The 21076-nt window shown below is 44.3% G+C and overlaps 3 protein-coding genes across 4 annotated transcripts; all 3 read right to left on the bottom strand.

The window, feature by feature from the left end:
• Positions 1-9: 9 nt before the first annotated feature.
• Positions 10-16391, bottom strand: LOC136195246 (cell adhesion molecule DSCAM-like). Its single transcript, XM_065984545.1, has 20 exons — positions 16328-16391; positions 15962-16282; positions 15622-15906; positions 15281-15568; positions 14974-15231; positions 14633-14926; positions 14516-14583; positions 14232-14466; positions 6054-6130; positions 5770-6001; positions 5459-5716; positions 5137-5403; positions 4655-5080; positions 1628-1885; positions 1326-1577; positions 974-1270; positions 851-918; positions 557-800; positions 389-491; positions 10-332 (listed from the first exon to the last, which is right to left on the bottom strand). Exons 1-20 carry the CDS (start codon positions 16389-16391, stop codon positions 164-166), a joined length of 4464 nt encoding a protein of 1487 aa, XP_065840617.1. The 3' UTR covers positions 10-163.
• Positions 8886-12346, bottom strand: LOC136195344 (uncharacterized). Of its 2 annotated transcripts, none has more exons than XM_065984671.1 (12): positions 12257-12346; positions 11857-12133; positions 11529-11792; positions 11363-11472; positions 10861-11304; positions 10492-10791; positions 10156-10434; positions 9814-10101; positions 9653-9755; positions 9543-9601; positions 9192-9490; positions 8886-9133 (listed from the first exon to the last, which is right to left on the bottom strand). In XM_065984671.1, exons 4-12 carry the CDS (start codon positions 11415-11417, stop codon positions 9122-9124), a joined length of 1839 nt encoding a protein of 612 aa, XP_065840743.1. In that variant the 5' UTR covers positions 11418-11472; positions 11529-11792; positions 11857-12133; positions 12257-12346; the 3' UTR covers positions 8886-9121. The 2 variants fall into 2 exon arrangements, with proteins under 2 accessions (XP_065840743.1, XP_065840735.1); XM_065984663.1 differs by having other exon boundaries at positions 8887-9133; positions 10492-10809; positions 12257-12345.
• A 421-nt stretch (positions 16392-16812) lies between the features above and the next one.
• LOC136199495 (protein sidekick-1-like) lies at positions 16813-21072 on the bottom strand. The gene is made up of 16 exons (XM_065989698.1): positions 21003-21072; positions 20651-20950; positions 20313-20597; positions 19964-20251; positions 19647-19904; positions 19305-19595; positions 19188-19255; positions 18906-19140; positions 18773-18849; positions 18492-18720; positions 18181-18438; positions 17857-18123; positions 17540-17800; positions 17435-17464; positions 17269-17371; positions 16813-17217 (listed from the first exon to the last, which is right to left on the bottom strand). Exons 1-16 carry the CDS (start codon positions 21070-21072, stop codon positions 17016-17018), a joined length of 3222 nt encoding a protein of 1073 aa, XP_065845770.1. The 3' UTR covers positions 16813-17015.
• Between the last annotated feature and the right edge of the window lie 4 nt (positions 21073-21076).

Below are 21076 nucleotides of genomic sequence, written 5' to 3'. Positions count from 1 at the left end.
TATCTGCCAAAATACAACAAAGGTACAAATTCCCCACAAAATTACTTAGCCGAAAGTAAATAATAAAACCGGAACAACAACAAGACTTACCCGCTGCAGCAGCGCTAAAATGAAACCGGATAAACTGGAACAGCTACAGCGGAGACACACTTGATTCGTGCATTTATGACGTTTCTTTTCGACGAACGACTTTCAAAGAGTCATACGCCGGGCTTTGGGTCACTTTCTCCTCTTCAAGTTGTTGCTTCTTTTCTTTGACTACTACTTCGTCATACAGAGCACTTTTGCTCATTTGAATGCTCTCACTTCCTGAATAAGCGCGTAGCATTTTCCTACAGCAGAGATGTTAATTAGCTAATTAATAAAATAAAAACATAGGATTACTAACGCCGTGTGTTGAGCGTTGCGCACAACGTAGACCAAAGCAAGAGAAAGAGCCAAAATAATCAATAGAAGTGTGGAAGTCAATCCAGCAAAGAGGCCAATCGAGACTACAGTACAGAGAAACCGTTGGGGTCTTGTTACGTCAATTAATTAATTAATTATTATGATGTACCTCCACTAGAGCTCGCAGGCCATGTCGTAAAATTTGATGACATACTTTTTGGCCCTTCTCCAATCACGTTGTGACCCCTCACTTCCACTCTATACTCCGTGTTGGGAGACAGTCCAGGTATGCTTCGTTGCAGGAACGTAGAAAAAAAAGTCAATGGAGGTTCACTTTGGCAGTGAGCTGATATACACGAAACGTCAATAGTGTAATTTCGAATAATTCCGTGCCAATCCTCTTTTGGTATAGCCTACATTCGCACATTGCAAAACAATATAGTTTAAAAGTTATAGAACTCACTGTCCATGAAACAAGCGTAGATCTTGGCATCGTTTGAACGGTTGGTTGTCCAGGAGATGCGCTGGGTTCTATATTATATGTACAACGTGGTGAAAAAAGACTGATCTAACTATCTATAATCACCCATAAGTAGGAAAGGATTGCTTTGACTGCTATTTCCAATGGCATTTTCTACAATGACTGAGCAACCGTAGTGAACTGCTGACTGAAACGATGATTCTGGTACAACTCGCTCTGTAGATGGTGCAGATACAATCACGTTAACTGATGTTGACCCGCCTCCTCTGCACATTAACCTATAACTGGTAACAGGAAAGTCATTGTCACAGTAGTGAATGGGAGCCGTCCACGTGAACTTCAGTTCATTAGCTTCTGATGCACCTTCGCTGACTTGTACAGCCGTAGGTGCATCAGGTTCCCCTAAAAATAATTTACGATCAATTTGTAAATACATGTACATGTACCGGGCACTTACGAGCAACACGTAAAGCAAACGTTCTATTTTGTGAGTTGTATTTATTTTTGGCACTACACGTGTATGTGCCATCAAGTGAGGTAGTGAAGGAGTACGTTGCTATTGTTATGTTAGTCACCAGTGTATTTCCTTTTGGATCAAGTATTACAACATTGGGTGTCGGATAGCCATCTGCATTGCACTCAAGTGTCAAAGGAGTATTCTTTTCTATGCACTTGATTGCCTTAGTAAAGAACGTGACTCTTGCTTTTCCTACAGGAACGTCTATTCTCTAACAACTAAAGATCGGGGTGTTGGCTTACTGTAAACAATGACGGTGAGATATTTTATCTCTGTTCTAAAATTATTACTTGCATTGCAAGCGTATGATCCATCGTCTTGCCCAACTTTGACTGACTGCAGTGGAGCACTAATTGATGTGCTAACACTTGATTCGCTTAACACTTGGTTATTATTAACTATTTTGACTGTTAACGTTGGATCTCCTGAAGCTGTGCAGTTCAGCTGATCATTGCTTCCTTCTTCAATTTCTATTGTCGCATTTTGGGGTAGGTTTGTCACTGACGTAAACGCCTTGACATTTGCTGGTACTAGAATCAAAATAAGTCATATAAAATCCAAAAGCGTTATTGCCCGTACCTTGTACTACATCAATCAAATTAGGAAGACTTTTCATTACATTTCCTTGACGATTACTAACCTGACACGTATAGTTGCCTTCATCTGACTCTGTCACACTGAATACAGTATGAAGAAGTTGGTGACCTGTCACGGTGCCAATGACATTCCCCTCATGACTCAAAGTGATGACTGGAATAGGACTGATTGATCCATCGGCTGAGCAATTGATTAAAAATGACATCCCGTGAGGAACAATGCCATTTGAAGCAGTTGAAAGCACAATAATTTTGCTTGCAGAAGGTGGCACTGGAGTTCATACAGTATATTCAATTAATATTCTGAATATGCCTACCGTCCACGTGAATGGTAACGTTCTTTCGATCTGTCGCATTGTTGTCGTGAGCGACACATTCGTAGATTCCACTGTCGCTTATTTTCGCGTTAGTAAGAGAAGCAGTAAGGACACCGGCAAAAGACGCGTCGACGACGACAAATCTTCCATCTCCGTCACCATTCATGGCCATTCGTCTATTTCCTTGACTGTCGATGCGATACAATTCTAGCACTAGTGTTGGGCTCGCAGTAGCAAAGCAAGTTATTATTCCATTGCCATAAGATTTTCCTGCCACCAAGATGTGTGTAGAAGGCAAGCGAACATGGACTGTGACGGACGCCTGACAATCTGCTAAAAGCACTCACTGGTGGCATATTTGTTTTCTTTTTCTTACTTTGAGGTTTCGTAAGCGACAAGACAAGAAGAGCGACTAGCAGCATTTTAGACTTGCGCATTGGGTTGCAATCACGTGACAAGACTAAGATCGTTTCATCGCATTTTCAGACGTTTTCAGGCTGCAACGACGCCAAAAATGAGCTCAAGGATGGGTTTTCTGGCTTATGACCTTTGGGTGTCGAGCCCTCGTCGACTATGCCGCTCGAAGGATCCTGACTCTGAGACTGCGACCCATCTACGAGAATTTCTTGATCTAGAAAACGTCTAATCAAAAAGAAATTCGTCGCAACGTCGTTATGAAGCCTTACCGTAGATCTCGAGAAGAACTTCCGAACTAGATGACTCTGAATGACCCGTGCCAGTAACGGCCTGAAAACTCCATACTCATGCGGAGGACTCCGAATTTGCAGGACCCGCTCGAAATGGGAGCCCCGCCGCCGTTTACAAGCCTGTCGTCGGAGCACGAATAGGTGTATATAGCGCTGCGGCCACTCGGCAGTGCTTCCGCTTTTCGTCATGGTCGCGATAGGCTGTTGTTTATCCTGATCTTTGTACAGCTTCAGGTGAATCGCCAGTCCTTTTACCTCGTTGTCGTACGCGCCGCCGCACTCCAGGAAGTTCGGAGATGTCGGCTGATCGGAAACGAAGTATTTTCGGCGATAGTGGACGGTGATGTAGCTCGTGAGCTTTCCTTGAGTTAGCGAAGAGAAAATGCCTAGAAAACAGAAGCACGGTGTCGTTGCAACGGGACGAGGGCCTCGAGTCGGTTTGTCTACCCAAGAGAAGAGCGAAGACTTGCGCCGAGATGACTGCTATCGTTGGTGAGTCGGCACCGAACAGGATTGCGGCCTCGTTTCTCGTTGCAGTTGAAATGAGTAGGAATGCCTCTCAATCGCGATAGGTGCAAAAAGATGAAGTCATTGACCTAAAAATAAGTAGATATTACGTCACAACGTCGCCGGCTCTGAGCTGACCCCTTTCTCTACGTGCCTGCCGACAAATGAAAATGACGCCTATTGCCTTGTACACAAAATCCCTGCCTCTTGGTCAGAAAACAAAGTCACGGAGAAGCTAGAAAATCAGGGGAAGTCCCATTTGGAGGAAGAGCGCTGCCTTTACCATCATGTGATCGTCATCGACTCATCTCGTATCATCAGGGAAGGTTGAAACAAACTGAGTCAACGCTCACATTACCAGTGAAACAAGCCGGGCAGAGATGATCAGATCATAAAGAGTTGCCTAATATTCAAGACTGCAGACGGTTGTGCTACCGGATAAACTCTTTGTAGCCACTGGTTTCATTTTTCATTTTAATTTTCTCGCCAATTCGGCGTTTTACTGTTTCTGGGCAAAGACGCTCACGCGTTCGCTTTGGGATGTGCTGCGATGTCGCCGGCTGCACAATGCTTCCTAGTGAAAACGAGAAAAATTGATGTGTCAGCAAAAGAAGTCTCCTTCTCCGAGACTGGTCAGAGAGAACTGCATGTGTGTGTGCGTGTGTGTGTGTGTGTGTGTGTGAGACTTACTAGTTAGTTTCTTTCAGAGATACTGTACCAATGTAATAATGGTTTACGAACTGGGGTTCAACAACAGTAAATCACGAGTCACACATTCTAGAGCGACGTCACTGATGCTCGCGGAGACATGTGATCATACAAGGGATTGGAACGCAAATTCAAACCTTCACCGGGCCGCTGTTTAGCAACTTCTTTAAAAGACTCGTACGCTCGACTCTCCGACGTTTGTCTCTCGCCGCCAGTGGGGCCAATTTCTTCGTAAATGGGTGCCTTGGGAAGAATTTCTTCGAAAATGGGTGCCTTGGACAGATGTATACATTGCAAAAATCGTTTTATTTCTTTTGCTTTCTTTACCCCGAGATGTATACGCCGCCTCATAGAAGCATCTTTTTTGACTTTCTGAACGTTGCTAACTGTGAAAAAAGATTTGTTTTATTCGTCTCCTGCTAGAGTAGCCTCACTTGAATTGAAGTTACAGCATGACGGCATTCTACCGCGCCTCCACCATCGAATCAGAAGAAGTAGTAAAATAAAGAGCAATAGAATAAGAACCAAAAAAATTATGCCAACGACCAAGTAGTCATACCAGCCCGGAAGACCAAAGATTGGGCCCGTCTCTCCCGCAGATGAGCCACCTTCAATGACTATAGTCACTGTCTTGTCAGTTCCAACAATGCTGCACTCCACAGTCCGCGCTTTTGATACAGTAAATGTAGCTCTCCTGTAGTTAGCCCCATCTAAATATTCCAATGTTGACACTTCGCCTGTCAAATCTGCACAGCTGATTTCTGGTATATCCGGATACTGTCTAGCTTCAACGAATATTGAAATAGATGACCCATTGAGAGTCACCGGACTCTGCGTTGAATTCAGAATTTCTGCCGGAGCTGTCAAAGAATTATTTATTAAAATAAGTTGCTTGATTAGAGAGTTTCATACATACCAGTTACTTCAAATGTGGCAGAATCTGCTGGACCAGCAAACGCACACGAATAGGATCCAACTTCACTTACAGTGTATATCAGACGCTGAGTGTGTGGAGGAGCTTCTGTTCTGTTACTGACGTCGGCTGATGAAGTCAGGTCCTCATTAGATCTCATCAGTTTGGCCACTCCTTTGAACGGATAGCTTCGAAAGTCACATGAAATTGCTCTTTTGGAGTTGAACTCCAAAGGAATGGTCTTTTCGGGACCTGATACTGTGGGAGGAACTATAAAATCAGAGTCTGCATTGACGTAACGTTACAAACAACAAAATCGTCTTACAGACGGGACGCTGTTCCGCTGTTCTCTGTTGACTGGTTCCTCCTCCAGTCACCACGCTTACTTCAAATGTGTACTTCTCGTCCATTAGATTTCCTATCACAATTGAAGGCGTAATTGCGTAGATAGTCGTTCCACTGGGCGAATAGGTAACATCGTAGCGCTGAAGCTCTCCGTTTAGAGCGGATGGCTCCGTCCAAGACACATTCACTGCTCTTGCATTGAACGGAGTGGCCATCAAATTCTGCACTGGACCAGGTACTAGAAAACATTGCATGATGAAAACGCTGAAGTAAGGAAAGAAATGCTCATACCTCCTTGTGCGGTAGTGACACGTACAGAAGAACTTCTTGGTCCTTCGCCTTCTTTATTCGATCCTGACACCGTCACTGTGTATGAGGTGAACGGACTTAGATTGGTGATCGCAACTCTCAGAAGTGGAGCATCAACTGATTTCGTAGTGGAACAATTTGATGATGCAGTCTCGCATTCAACATACACTGTGTACGACGTAATTGCGTCATTTTGTTGATTCAACGATATTTTCTACATCTCGTGTTATATCTCATTTATAGCGATGATGTTCACTCCCACAAACCTGCCACATCACCGTGAAATTGGTCGGATAAACGAGTTGTCGAGGAATGGCGAACGACTGTGGTGGCCCACTTGGCTCTGCGTACGTGCACACCAGTCATGTAAATGTCATCATCTTTCAACAGAGTTTCCGCTTACTATCAGGTTTAGTTCTGAAAGCGAACGGCGAACTTGGGGGTCCTTTTCCAATGACGTTGTGGCCACTCACGGTCACTCTATACTCCGTGTTGGGAGACAGTCCGTCTATGTTTCGTCGCAACGATGTAGACGACAATGATGGTGGTTGACTTCGGCAGAGAGCTGATACACACGCAACGTCGATTGTGTACTTTCGAATGACTCCGCGCCGATCCTTTGTGGGTATGGCCTACATTCTCAGGTTATGAAACAATACAGCAAAAAGTTCAAAAACTCACGGTCCATGTTACAAGAGCCGATCTTGGCGTCGTCACAGCAGTTGGCGTTCCAGGAGATCTGCTAGGTTCTATACACAACGTGGTAAAAAAATATCTGATCTCAACAGTACACTCACTCCTGAGTAGAAAGGGATCACTTTGGCCGCTTTGCCCGATATTATTCTCTGCAATTACTGAGCAACTGTAGTGAACTCCTGAACGAAACCGTGATTCTGGTACAGCATACTCTGTAAAATGTGCAGATAGAAACTTGTCAACCCGTGTAGACCCTCCTCCTGTACAAAAGAATCTATATCTCGTGATAGGAAAGTCAGTATGACAGTAGAAAACGGGCGTCGTCCACATGAACTTCAGTTCATTAGCTCCTGATGAACCATCACTGACTTTTAAACCCGTGGGAGCAGCAGGCTTGCCTAAATAGATCTATCGCCCATTTCTAAATAGTCACCTTTCACTTACGTGCAACGCGTACTGTGAACGTTCTATTTTGCGTGTTGTATTTATTCCTGGCACTGCACGTGTACGTGCGAATAGCATTCTCAGCAGCATTAAAACTGTAGCTTGCTTTTCCCTTCGCAGACCGTAATGTAATGCCAGGCGGACCAATTATTCTGACATCAGGCATGGGGAGTCCCTCTGCTACGCACTCAAGCTTGACTACTGCACCGCTTCTTACGCATTGACGTGCATTATTATTAAAAGATCTGACGAATGCTTTCCCTACAAAAACATGACACATGACTAATTAAAGCTCACTAAGAAGGCGCGATGGTCTTACTGTAAACAGCGATGGTAAGATTTACTTCATCCGTTTTTACATTGTTGACTGCCGTGCATGTATATGTTCCATCATCCTGCCCGATTTTTACTGACGTCAACACAGCTCTGACAGTTGAACTGACACTTTCAATAAGAGATTGAGTGTTGTGACGTAGTTTGACTGTCAGCGGTTGATCTCCCGAAGCAATGCATTCTAATTGCTCGTCACTTCCCTCTTCTATTTCGACTCGTCCATTATTCAGAACATTGATAACGGTCGTAAATCTATCTACATTGGCTGGTACTAAACGACCATATAAGCCCAAACAAAAGCAAATCAAAACATACGTCTATTTACCTAAAACAGAAATTGAATTTGGTAGGCTTTTTGTTGCATTGCCCTGCCGATTTTGCACAAAACACTCGTAACTGCCTTGATCTGCTTTGCTAGCACTGCCAACAACGTAGATCAGTTCGTAGCCCATGATACTGTTCGAAACAGATCCCATGTGAAGTAGATTAATGACTGGAGTAGGGCTGATTGATGCATCTGCGGAGCAGATGATTGAGAATGACCCTCCCTCAGTCACAGCACCACTTGATGGATTAGAATGAGCAAAAACGCCTCTCACGTAAGGTGGGACTAATTACAGAACAGAATGTTTCTTTGGAAATGTACCTTTTTGAAAACTATACCATCAACGTAAATGGTAGCATTTTCTCGCTTTGTCGTCGCTGAATTGTCTTTGGCTTCGCATTGGTAAAGACCAGCCGTGTCAACGCCGACATTAGAGTCAGACAAAGTCAAGACAAAACCGTTGGGAATATGTATTGATTGGGAAATAACGACACTACGACTTCCTTGCGCATCGACTCGAAACAACTGGAGAGAAGTCGCCCCTGTGGCAACACAGACTATAATTCCCGACGAATAGTCTCCTCCATTCACAAGAATAGAGGTCGATGGCAATGAAAGGAATAGCGAAATCTGACAATCTAAAACAAATGTTACGATGCGCCAACTCAACAGATATCCTACAGTACTTCCAAGTGTCGCTATAAGCGCGAGGCCGACGAAAGCACTCGACAAAGGCATTTCAGGGCGTGCGCAGATACTGCGTTGCTCTGGACATTGCCGGAGATGGAGAGAGACGGAGACTCGTTACTGGGAAGAAACTGATACCACAATCCGTGCTAACACTTACCTAATTAATAATTCTTTGATTGCTCCAGCAGAATCCAGCTAAGATGCCAATCATGCCCGTAGCATCAAAGCGGCGATTTGTTCATGCGACAAGGAGAGCTAGAGACGAGCGAACACCTACCAGTGAACAAGCCATTTTCATTTTCGTTCACGACGCTTCCCTTCGGTGGAAGGAGACCTAAAAACCGGTTAACGTCCATCTTCGTTTGGCTGAGGAGCTATGAGTCTAACCAAAAGAAGAGATCGAGGCGACTTGTATCGAAACCAGCATCGCGAAGTGCAACTTCAGTGTTTTGAAGCTGTACAAGCCCGTATTTGAAGAAAACACCAAGAAAACGAACTCTGTAAGGAGACTCCAGAGTGCGTGTTTACCAGAAAAAGTCAAAGAAGGAAGGAACGCGAACCAACGAGCGCGCGCTTGTCTGGAGGAGGAGCTACGGCAGTTCAGTGACGTCTAAATTCAACTATTGTATTGAATGTTCGAAAGAGGCAGTACGATTACAATGTAGAATTACAGATTCCCACCTGTGAAAATGGCTATACAGTATACTGTATAGTATCTATATGTATACTAGTAAATACAGTTTAGAATCGACAGTAACTCTTGAAGACGTCAACTGGTTTGTGCTCATCTCCGCTCCGAGCCGCGACTCGCCTCAGCTCGCAAAGAAGAAAAATCAGAAGACATTGTTAACGCCCGGTCTATATTAGAACAAATATTAATTAAAACACGTAATTGTAAATCTTTCGAAAATCTTACATTGTCCAACATGTTTGGGAAATTTTGAAATTTTGCAGCAAGTTTCTCTGCAAGGTCTTTCCTGTCTGCTGCTTCAGCAGCACTGCACACCGCTGAAAGCAAATTACAGGCATCTCTCGGGTTTTGTTCAATCCACTTCTTCAAGCAGAAGATCACGGAATCAGCTTCGCCGCCTCGACGCTCACCAGTTTTGACACTGCGGAGAAACGAGTCTCCGTCCTCAAACGATGGTTCAATGCCGCGAAGAACGTCAATCCAGTCATAACATATGATCTGGGCAATGATTTCTATTTGATCATCTACAGAACGCACGTAATACAGCAAACACAGAAGATAGCAATCGGCTGGCACCTGTTTTAGGACGTGATGGAATCAAGGAATCAGGGTTGGACTGATTCGTGTCGCGCCGTCTAATAAGAACTGTTTACAGAAAAAGCTTCAAACAAAACCTAATTGTGCACCTTTTTCTACAGCAGGCAATCAGAGCGACCACAAAGACAAAGAGTATCAAAAGACCACCTCCGCCACCAGCGGCGCTTTCGATAATAGTTGTTCCGAATGAATCTTCGTTGAAAAGACCAGGTCATATGTCAAATCAATATAATATAAATGATTTGTTTACCTGGCCTAACGCAAAACTTGTACTCCTTTGTGATTTCTTCGTCACGGGTGCTGCGCATATGACAAACAAAGGTTTCTTCTTTGGTTAGCGTCGCCGTCGGTAAAGGGTACGCAACTTCGGCGTTATCATACTCCCTAGATTCGCGCACCACTGTTCCATTTGGGTTGACGATCCAAACCGTCAGAAAAGAGCTCCCAACTGCATTGCACTGCAGCAAGGCCTCTGTTCCTTGGAGAAGACAGGCATTCTCATTTCCATGAACCCCAAAAAACGTTATTTTTGCTGCAACTAAATGAGAAAACTGTAGCATTTTGCAAACGTTTTAATATTGAGCTATCGTACCGTAGACGAGAACTTCGATATATCGACTAACTCTACCCATCTTGTTGACTGCCTCGCAACAGTGGACACCACTGTCTTCACGAGTGGCGTCATGAAAAGTTGTTGTTATAGAAACGTGCTCCTTTTTCATTTTTTGTTTGTTGACTGTAGCAAAGGGAAAAGCGCTAACGTTGCAATTCAGAAGAAACGTTTCTCCCTGAGGAACATTAACTTCCGGCATTTTCTTCTTCTGATGAATTTCACTAAAAGGTGAAGAAAAGAACACCACCCGGGGAGCATCTAGACACAAACACAACAGCTCATACAGACGCAATTTACGGATTCTTTTGCCCTTACAATTATGATTTACTACCACTGGATTTTCTGCTTTCAGAGTGTCAATGACATAATCGCCGTCGCTTCTGGATACGACAACGCACTCGTACAGTCCGGCGTCTGCCGGCGACGCCTTCTGGATTTTGTACACAAACGGAGTAGTCAAGTCAGACAGTGCTTTCTCGTAAACACTGACACCGTTGCGTCTCCATTGTATTGTGAGCAACGATATGTCTGCCTGACGATTGAAACCGCAAGAGAACGACAGTTGGAAGCCCTCGTCGACTATGCCGCTCGAAGGATCCTGAGACTGCGACCCATCTACGAGAATTTCTTGATCTATACAGCGTCCGATTCGAACCAGAACCGTCGTAATTAACAAAGCCTTACCGTAGACCTCAAGAAGAACCGAGCCAGGACTAGACGCCTCTGAAGTACCCGCGCGCGTGCCAGCGCTTTGCACTAAACAGTCGTAACGGCCCGAAAACTCCACGCTTACCCCCACCCGTGTGACTCCAAACTTGCAAAAACCGCTCGAAATGGGAGCTCCGCCGCCGTTTGCAAGCCTGTCGTCGGAGCACGAATAGGTGTATTCGCGCTGATGCGGCCACACGGGAATGCTTCCGCTTTTTGTCATGGTCACGGTAGGCGTCTGGTGATCCGGATCCCTGTACAGCATCAGGTGAATCGCCAGTCCTTTTTCCCCGTTGTCGTACGCGCCGCCGCACTCCAGGAAGTCCGGAGATGTCGCGTTCTCCAAAATGAAGTATTTATGGCGACCGTGCACGTTCATGTAGCTCGTGAGCTTTCCATGAGTTAGCGAAGAGAAAAGATCTACAGTAGGAAGCATTGCGTCGTTTCAACGAAACGGGAGCCTTGAGTCGGTTTGTACCCAAAAGAAGAGCGAATACTTCCACTGAGACGACTGCTATTGTCGCACCGAACATAATGGCTGGTCTCGTTCTCGTTCAAGTACGCACTGTGTGTTACAGGAAAATCGTTCTAAAAATAAACACTGCGTCACAAGGTCATTAAATGGTTTCACTTTCGCTACTCGCCTGTAGACAAAAAAATGGCCTTATACACAAAATCCCCGCCTCTTGGTCAGAAAACCAATGACGATAGAGCAGCCACTAGAAAAATCACGCGAGAAAGGGGAAAATCCCTTCGAGCTAAGAGCCGCCTTTACCATGTCATATGTCTTCAGGGCAGGAAGGGCAGAGCTAGGCATCGTGGCCGAATAGCTAGAAGCCCAATGTTGAAGTCCTTCGGAGGTCTTCACAAGCCGACTCGCACTCTTTAGATACAAGAAAGTATCCCAGCTGCATGGACATAAACGAACGGCATGATTAGCTATTAACAAAAAGGTCTGTGCGGTTGGGTTACACGCCTAAAGTTGCAGTTATAACTACAGAATTGATTAATTGAATCGGAGAGATTGACGGCCTTGACTATATTGCACTCAGCCACTGGCAGACTATATAACTACAAGAGCATTGCCCGCGATTCTAACCGCAAATAGGATAAACTCTTCGTAGCCACTGGTTTCATTATTCATTTTAATTAATTTTCTCGCCAATTCGGCGTTTTACTGTTTCTGGGCAAAGACGCTCACGCGTTCGCTTTGGGATGTACTGCGATGTCGCCGGCTGTACAATGCTTCCTAGAGAAAATAAAAAAAAAATCGATGTGTCAGAGCAAAAGAAGTCTTCTTCTGCGAGACTGGTCAGAGAGAACTGACGGTGAATTGCATGTGTGTGTGTGTGTGTGTGTGTGTGTGACTTACTAGTTAGTTTCTTTCTTTCAGAGATACCAATGTAATAATGGTTTACAAACTGGGGTTCAACAACAGTTAATCACGAGTCACACATCCTAAAGCTGCTCACAAAAGCGTGACTGATGCTGGCGGAGGCATGTGATCGTACAGGCGATTGGAATGCAAATTCAAACCTTCATCGGACCGCTGTTTAGCAACCTCTTTAAAAGACTCGTACGCTCGACTCTCCGTCATTCGTCTCTCATCGAAAAGATTCTTGCTTCCGCCGCCAGTGGAGAGAATTTCTTCGTAAACGGGTGCCTTCGACAGATCTCTAAATCACAAAAGCGTTTTTCTTTTTGTTCTCTTTCCCCCGACAGACGTACCTCATAGGGGCATCCGTGTTGAATTTCCGAACGTTGCTAACTGTAAAAAATGCGTCGACATTCGTCTTACTCGTCTCCTGCTAGAGTGGACTCACTTGAATTGAAGTTACAGCATGACAGCATTCTACCGCGCCTCCACCATCGAATAAGAAAAAGTAGTAAAATAGAGAGCAATAGAACAAGAACAAGAACAATTATGCCAATGACCAAGTAGTCATACCAGTCCGGAAGACCGAAGATAGGACCCGTCTCTGTCTCAGATGAGACACCTTCCTCAATGATTATACTCACTGTCTTGTCAGTTCCAACGATTCGGCACTCCACGGTTTGCGCTGTTGATACAGGGAATGTAGCTCTCCTGTAGTTAGCGTCATCTGGATATTCTAATGTTGATACTTCGCCTGTCAAATCTGCGCAGCTGATTTCTGGTACATCCGGATACTGTCTAGCTTCGACGAATATTGAAATAGATGACCCATTGAGAGTCACTGGACTCTGCGTTGAACTGAGAATTTCTGCCGGAGCTGTCATAAGAATAATTAATAATTAGGTCTTTGATGAAAGAGTTCTGTACATACCAGTAACTTCAAACGTGGCGGAATCCGCTGGGCCAGCAAACGCACACGAATAGGATCCAACTTCACTTACAGTGTACGTCAGACGCTGACTGTGTGGAGGAGCTCCTGTTCTGTTACTGATGTCGGCTGATGAAGTCAGGTCCTCATTAGATCTCATCAGTTTGGCCACTCCTCTGAATGGATAGCTTCGAAAGTCACACGAAATTGCTCTTTTGGACTTGAACTCCAGAGGAATGGTCTTTTCGGGACCTGAAACTGTGAGAGGAACTAAAAAAGCAGAGTCTGCATTGACGTTAACGCTATAAAACAACAAAATCGTCTTACAGACGGGACGCTGTTCCACTTCTCTCGGTTCACTGGTTCCTCCTCCAGTCACCACTCTTACTTCAAACGTGTACTTCTCGTCCATTAGATTTCCTATCAAAAGTGAAGGCGTCATTGTGTTGAGAGTCTTTCCACTGGGCGAATAGGTAACATCATAGCGCTGAAACTGTCCGTTTAGAGCGGATGGCTCTGTCCAAGACACGTTCACTGCTGTTGTATTGAATGGAGTGGCCATCAGATTCTGCACTGGACCAGGTACTAGAAAACATTGCATGGTGAAAATGATGAAGTAATAGAAGGAATGGTCATACCTCCTTGTGCTGTAGTGACAGATACAGAAGAACTTCTTGGTCCTTCGCCTCCTGCATTTGATCCTGACACCGCCACATTGTATGTTGTGAACGGGCTTAGGTTGGTGATTTCAACACGGAGAAGTGGAGCATTGACTGATTTCATTTGATTTTGACAATTTGATGATGCAGTCACGCATTCAACATACACTGTGTATGATGTTATTGCGTCGTTTCGTTCATTAGGCGGTATAACCTACGCATCGTGTCATATTTCAAATCAACTGATGATGTCCACGCCCACAAACCTGCCACATCGCCGTGAAGTTGGTCGGACGAATGTGAGGAATGGCAAGTGATTGTGGTGACCCAGTTGGCTCTGCATACACACCAGTCACGCAAATATTTCAACAGTGTTTCCACTTACTATCAGGTTTAGTCTTAAAAGTGAACGGCGGACTTTGGGGCCCCTCTCCAATGACGTTGTGACCGCTCACTTGCACTCTATACTCCGTGTTGGGAAACAGTCCGTCTATGTTTCGTTGCAACGATGTAGACGAAAGTGACAACGGTGGTTGACTCACTGGGCAGTGAGCTGATACACATGAAACATCAATGGTGTAATTTCGAATGACTCCGTGCCGACCCCCTGCTGGTATAGCCTACATTCTCACATTACAAAACTGTACAGCAAAAAGATCTGGAACTCACGGTCCATGACACAACCACCGATCTTGGCTTCGTTACAGCGGTTGGCCTTCCAGGAGATCCGCTAGGCTCTATACACAACGACGTAAAAACGACTGATCTAAATGTCTCTGTACTCACCCCTAAGCAGGAAAGGATTGCTTTGACTGCTATTTCCTATAGTATTCTCAGCACTGACTGAACAATTGTAATGAATCGAGGAGTGAAAGGATGATTCTGGTACAGATTGCTTTGTAGATGGAGCAGATACGATCATGTTAACTGGTGTAGATCCTCCTCCTCTACACAGTAATCTATATCTGATAACAGGAAAGTCAGTACAATCATGAACTAGAGTCTTCCACGTGAAGTTTAGCTCGTCTGCTCCTAATGCGCCATCGCCGACTTGCACACCCGTGGGTGAATCAGGCTCGCCTAAACAAGCAGATCTATAACTCATTTCAGTAATATCTGGCACATACGTGCTACACGTAAAGTAAACGTTCTATTTTCTGAGTTGTATTTATTCTTTGCATTGCACGTATACGTTCCTCCAAGTGACTCGGAGGCCGTGAAGGCATACGTTGCTTTTGTTGTGTTGGTTGCCAAATAATTTCCTTTCAGATCAAATATTGTGACGTCTGGTGCTGGATCTCCATCTGCGTTGCACTCAAGCGTTGCAAGCGTTTCCTTTTCAATGCACGTGGTCATGTTAGTGAAAAATGTCACTCTTGCTTTTCCTACACAAACGTCTACTTCCTAAAAAATACATACTAGCAATTGGCTTACTGTAAACAATGACGGTGAGATTCTTCATCTCTGTTTGAACGTTATTGCTTGCATTGCAAGCGTATGACCCATCGTCTCGTCCTATTTTCACTGACAGTAAGTTAGCAATGATTGAAGTGCTATCACTGGATTCGCTCAACACTTGGTTATCATGAACTATTTTCACTGTCAATGTTCGATCTCCCGAAGCTGTGCAATTCAGTTGAACATCAGTTCCTTCTTCAATTTCTATTGTCCTATTTTGAGGTGGATTTTTCACTGACGTAAACCTTTCAACGGTTGCTGGTACTAAATTTCATATACGTTACTGTAAGATTCAAAGCGTCACATCGGCTGTCTACCTTGTACATCAATTAAATTGGGAAGACTCTTCGTTGCATGGCCTTGGCGATTAGTAACCAGACACGTATAGTTGCCTTCATCCGCGTTTGTTGCACTTAAGACATTATAAATAAATTGGTGTTCTGTAACGTTGCCAATGAAGCTTCCTTGGCGAGTCAAATCAATGACTGGAACTGGACTGATCGATCTGTCGGCTGAGCAATTGACTGAGAACGGCATTCCTTGAGTGACAATGCCTTTTGATGCAGTTGAAGTGACAGATATTTTGCTTTCAGAAGGTGGCACTGCAGTTCATATACTTACTATTAGCCAATTACAATCTGGTGCCAATATGCCTACCGTCAACGTAAATGGTAAAGTTCTTTTCGTCCGTCATACCATTGTCTTGAGCGACACACTCGTAGATGCCTCTGTCGCTTACTTTTGTAGTAGCAAGAGTAGCGATAAGGGAACCGACAAAAGACAAGTCGACGACGCCAAATCGTCCATCATCACCATCCCTAACAATTTGTCTATTGCCTTGACTGTCGATGCGGTACAATTTGAGCACGAGCGTCGGGGTCGAAGTAGCGAAGCAAACTATAAATCCACTGGTGTATTTTTCTCCTTCAACCAGGACAGATGTAGACGGCAAACGAACGTTGACAGACGGCTGACAATCTAAAAATGAAATGCATCCTTTTTAACCGACAGGTATCATTGTACTTCCTAATTTCGCAAGTGCTAAAGCGACAAGGGCAACAAGACTCGGAAAGCTCGACCAAAACATTTCTGCGCGTGCGCAGATCACCACTCGACAGAATCGTATGCGGTGTATGCACGGGATTTCTCGTTTGTTGCGATGCTTGTCCGATTTGCGCTGATACAAACACCGTTTGTTGCTTTTCTTTTTTTGAAGTTGGGAGGTAAGGCGCAGGGAGATGACACACCCTCTCGAGATATTTGTCGAGAGCCTCTTTGGAAGTTCTGCGTACACATCAAGTGTTGCAAAAATTTGATCAACAGTGTTGGTTTGACAGCCCTCACTCTAACATCAACCGGGCTTCAAAAATGATCAGAATGGCGTGTTCGCGCATGAGCTTGACCTAATCACAGCTCTGATCCAATCCAACGTGAAAAACATACTCGTTTTTCTGGTCTCACGCCTGTTTGCCAATTGATCCACAAGCAGGCTGTAGTGGTCACACGTATCAAGTTACCAGTACATAAAATTGACAGAGTAAAATATTTTGGCAGATTAGATCATACGCTGCCAAAAAAGGTTTAACGAAATGGTTCACGGCATCATTACTTAGCTTCAGGTAAATAAGAAAAGCCTGGGCAACGACTCCTACCTATTGCAGCTGCACTGAAATGAATTGTATAACCGGATAAAAATTCGTAGACGGAGCAGTTACAGCGGAGACACACTTGAGTAGTGCGTATCTGACGTTTCCTTTTGACGAACGACTTTCAAAGCATCATACGCCGGGCTTTGGGTCACTTTCTCCTCTCCAAGTTCTTGCTGCTTTTCTTTAACTAATATTTCGTCATACAGGGGCGTGCTTTTGCTCATTTGAATGCTCTCACTTCCTGGATAGGCGCATGACATCTTCCTATAGCAGAGCTATTAATTAAAGAAATAAATATATAGAATTACTACTAACTCCGTGCGTCGAGCATTGCGCACCACGTAGGCCAAAGCGAGAGAAAGAGCCAAAATTATTAACAGAAGTGTAGACGTCAATCCAGCAAACAGGCCGATTGAGACTACAGTTATAGAAGCCGTTAGATGACTCGCTCTCGCTAGGTTAATTAATTATTATGATGTACCTCCACTGCTCCCAGGCGAAGCTTTCATTCCTGGATTAATCACATTAGTCACGGTAAGGACTAGCCAGAGCCGTACGGCTCTGGGACTAGCCATTCTGGTCTTACCTTCAACTACTTGAATTCTAATGATCTCTGAGGAATTAGCAAGAGTACATGTGACGGTCTTTGCTGCACACAAGGTAAGCTTCTTGTAGTTGGCTTTGTCGGGATATTCTGGAAATGATTCCTGTCCTACCAAACTAAATCCTGCAGAATCCGTACAGATGATTTCTGGTTGTCTTGGATACTGTCTGGCCTCGATAAATACTGAACTGCACGATCGTTCAACTGTTACTGAGTTCGTATATTCAATAAACTCTGGCGCAGCTGTAAAATTTGTAAAATTAGCTTATACTTATAGAAACATTGGATAAAGAACGCACCGGTTACGTAAAATCCTGCAGAGATCCCAGAGCCTGCGAATGCACATGAATAGGATCCAACTCTACTTACAGTGTACGTCAGACGCTGACTGTGTGGAGGAGCTTCTGTTCTGTTACTGACGTTGGCTGATGAAGTCAGGTCCTCATTAGATCTCATCAGTTTGGCCACTCCTCTGAATGGGTAGCTTCGAAAGTCACACGAAATTGCTCTTTTGGAATTGAACTCCAGAGGAATGGTCTTTTCGGGACCTGAAACTGTGGGAGGAACTAAAAAAGCAGAGTCTGCATTGCCGTTAAAGCTATAAAACAACAAAATCGTCTTACAGACGGGACGCTGTTCCACTTCTATCGGTTCACTGGTTCCTCCTCCAGTCACCACTCTTACTTCAAACGTGTACTTCTCGTCCATTAGATTTCCTATCAAAATTGAAGGCGTCATTGTGTTGAGAGTCTTTCCATTGGGCGAATAGGTAACATCATAGCGCTGAAACTGTCCGTTTAGAACGGATGGCTCTGTCCAAGACACGTTCACTGCTGTTGTATTGAATAGAGTGGCCATCAGATTCTGTACTAGACCAGGTACTAGAAAACATTGCATGGTGAAAATGATGAAGTAATAGAAGGAATGGTCATACCTCCTTGTGCTGTAGTGACAGATACAGAAGAACTTCTTGGTCCTTCGCCTCCTGCATTTGATCCTGACACCGCCACATTGTATGTTGTGAACGGGCGTAGGTTGGTGATCGTAGTATTGAGAAGTGAGACTGATTTCATTTGATTGCGACAATTCGATGATGCAGTCTGGCATTCAACATACACTGTGTACGATGTTATTGCGTCGTTTCGTTCATTAGGCGGTATATCCTACACATCGTGTCATATTTCAAATCAACAGATGATGTCCACGCCCACAAACCTGCCACCTCGCCGTGAAGTTGGTCAAATGAATGAGTTGTTGAGGAATGGCAAGCGATTGTGGTGACCCAGTTGGCTCTGAATACACACCAGTCACGCAAATATCAGTACATTTCAACAGTGTTTCCACTTACTATCAGGTTTAGTCTTAAAAGTGAACGGCGGACTTTGGGGCCCCTCTCCAATGACGTTGTGACCGCTCACTTGCACTCTATACTCCGTGTTGGGAGACAATCCATCTATGTTTCGTTGCAACGATGTAGACGAAAGTGACAACGGTGGTTGACTCGCCGGGCAGTGAGCTGATACACATGAAACATCAATGGTGTAATTTCGAATGACTCCGTGCCGATCCCCTGCGGGTATAGCCTACATTCTCACATTACGAAACAATACACAAAAGTTCAAATACTCACGGCCCATGTTACAAGCGCCGATCTTGGCATTGTCACAGCAGTTGGCGTTCCAGGAGATCCGCTAGGCTCTATACACAACGACGTAAAAACGACTGATCTAAATACCTCTGTACTCACCTCTAAGCAGGAAAGGATTGCTTTGACGGCTATTCCCTATGGTATTCTCAGCACTGACTGAACAATTGTAATGAATTGATGGCTGAAATGATAATTCTGCTACAGATTGCTCTGTGGATACTGAAATCGCGTCAATCGTCGTAGATCCTCCTTCACTACACAAGAATCTATATCGGATGATAGGAAAGTCAGCATCACACTCGTGAACAGGAGCCGTCCACGTGAACTTCAGTTCATTAGCTCCTAATGCGCCGTCACCAACTTTTACATCCGTAGGTGCATCGGGCTCGCCTAAACAAACCCATTTAGGACCCATTCATAAACTACACCTTGCGCGCTTACGTGCAACGCGTAACGTGAACGTTCTATTTTGCGTGTTGTATTTATTCTTTGCACTGCACGTGTACGTTCCACCGAGATTTGTAGCTGCAGTAACGTTGTAGCTTGCTTTTCTTTTTGCAGATTGTAATTCGAAGCCACGCTGATAAAGTATTCTGATATCAGGTGTAGGGTGTCCCTCTGCTACACACTCAAGCGTGACTACTGCACCGCTTTCTATGCATTGACTTGCATTATTAAATGATTTGACTGATGCTTTTTCTACACAAACATGGCGCGCATCATTTGCCAATCTCACTAACAAGGCGCGATGGTCTTACTGTAAACAGTGACGGTAAGATTTTCTTCATCCGTTTTTACATCGTTGACTGCGATGCATGTATATGTTCCATCATCCTGCCTGATTTTTACTGATGTCAACACAGCTCTTATAGTTGAACTGACACTTTCATTGAGAGATTGGTTGTTGTGAAGTAGTTTAACTGTCAGTGGTTGATCTCCCGAAGCTGTGCATTCTAATCGTTCATCAGTTCCCTCTTCTATTTCAACCTGTCTATTATTATTAGGAGCGTTGATGATCGTTGTAAATCTGTCCACATTGGCTGGTACTAAAATAAAATGACCTCATAAGTCCAAACAAAAGCAAATCAAAAATACGTCTGCGCTTACTTAGAACAGAAATTGAATTTGGTAGGCTTTTTGTTGTATTGCCCTGCCGATTTTGTACAAAACATTCGTAATTGCCTTGATCTGCCTTGCTTGCACTGCCAACAACGTAGATCAGTTCATAACCCATAGTACTGTTTGAAACAGATCCCATGTGAAGTAGATCAATGACTGGAGTGGGGCTGATTGATGCATCTGCTGAGCAGTTGATTGAAAACGACGTTCCCTCAGTCACAGCACCACTTGATGGATTAGAATGAGCAAAAACGCCTCTCACGTAAGGTGGGACTAATTACAGAACAGAATGTTTTTTTGGAAATGTACCTTTTTGAAAACTATACCATCAACGTAAATGGTAGCATTTTCTCGCTTCGTGTTCCCTAAATTGTCTTTGGCTTCGCATTGGTAAAGACCAGCAGCGTCAACGCCGACATTAGGGTTAGCAAAAGCCAGGGTAAAACCGTTAGGAACAGGTACTTTTGTAGTAGAAACAACACTACGACTTCCTCCAGCATCAAATCGAAACAACTCGAGAGAAGTCACCCCTGTGGCAAAACAGGTTATAATCGCCGACGAATAGTCTCCTCCTTTCACAAGAATAGAGGTCGATGGCAATGAAAGTAATAGCGAAATCTGACAATCTAAAAACATGTAAAGACACCCAATGCTTAAGCTGTTACGTCGTTATACTACTTCCAAACGTTGCTGTCAGCGCTACAGTACAGAGCCCAGTACAGAAGGCAATGAGAACACTCCGGGGCATTTTG

The sequence above is a fragment of the Oscarella lobularis genome, chromosome 1 (assembly GCF_947507565.1).
Source record: "Oscarella lobularis chromosome 1, ooOscLobu1.1, whole genome shotgun sequence".
Taxonomy (NCBI): domain Eukaryota; kingdom Metazoa; phylum Porifera; class Homoscleromorpha; order Homosclerophorida; family Oscarellidae; genus Oscarella; species Oscarella lobularis.
The sequence above is the reverse complement of the archived record's forward strand: the minus strand, read 5'-3'. Positions and strand labels throughout refer to the sequence as shown.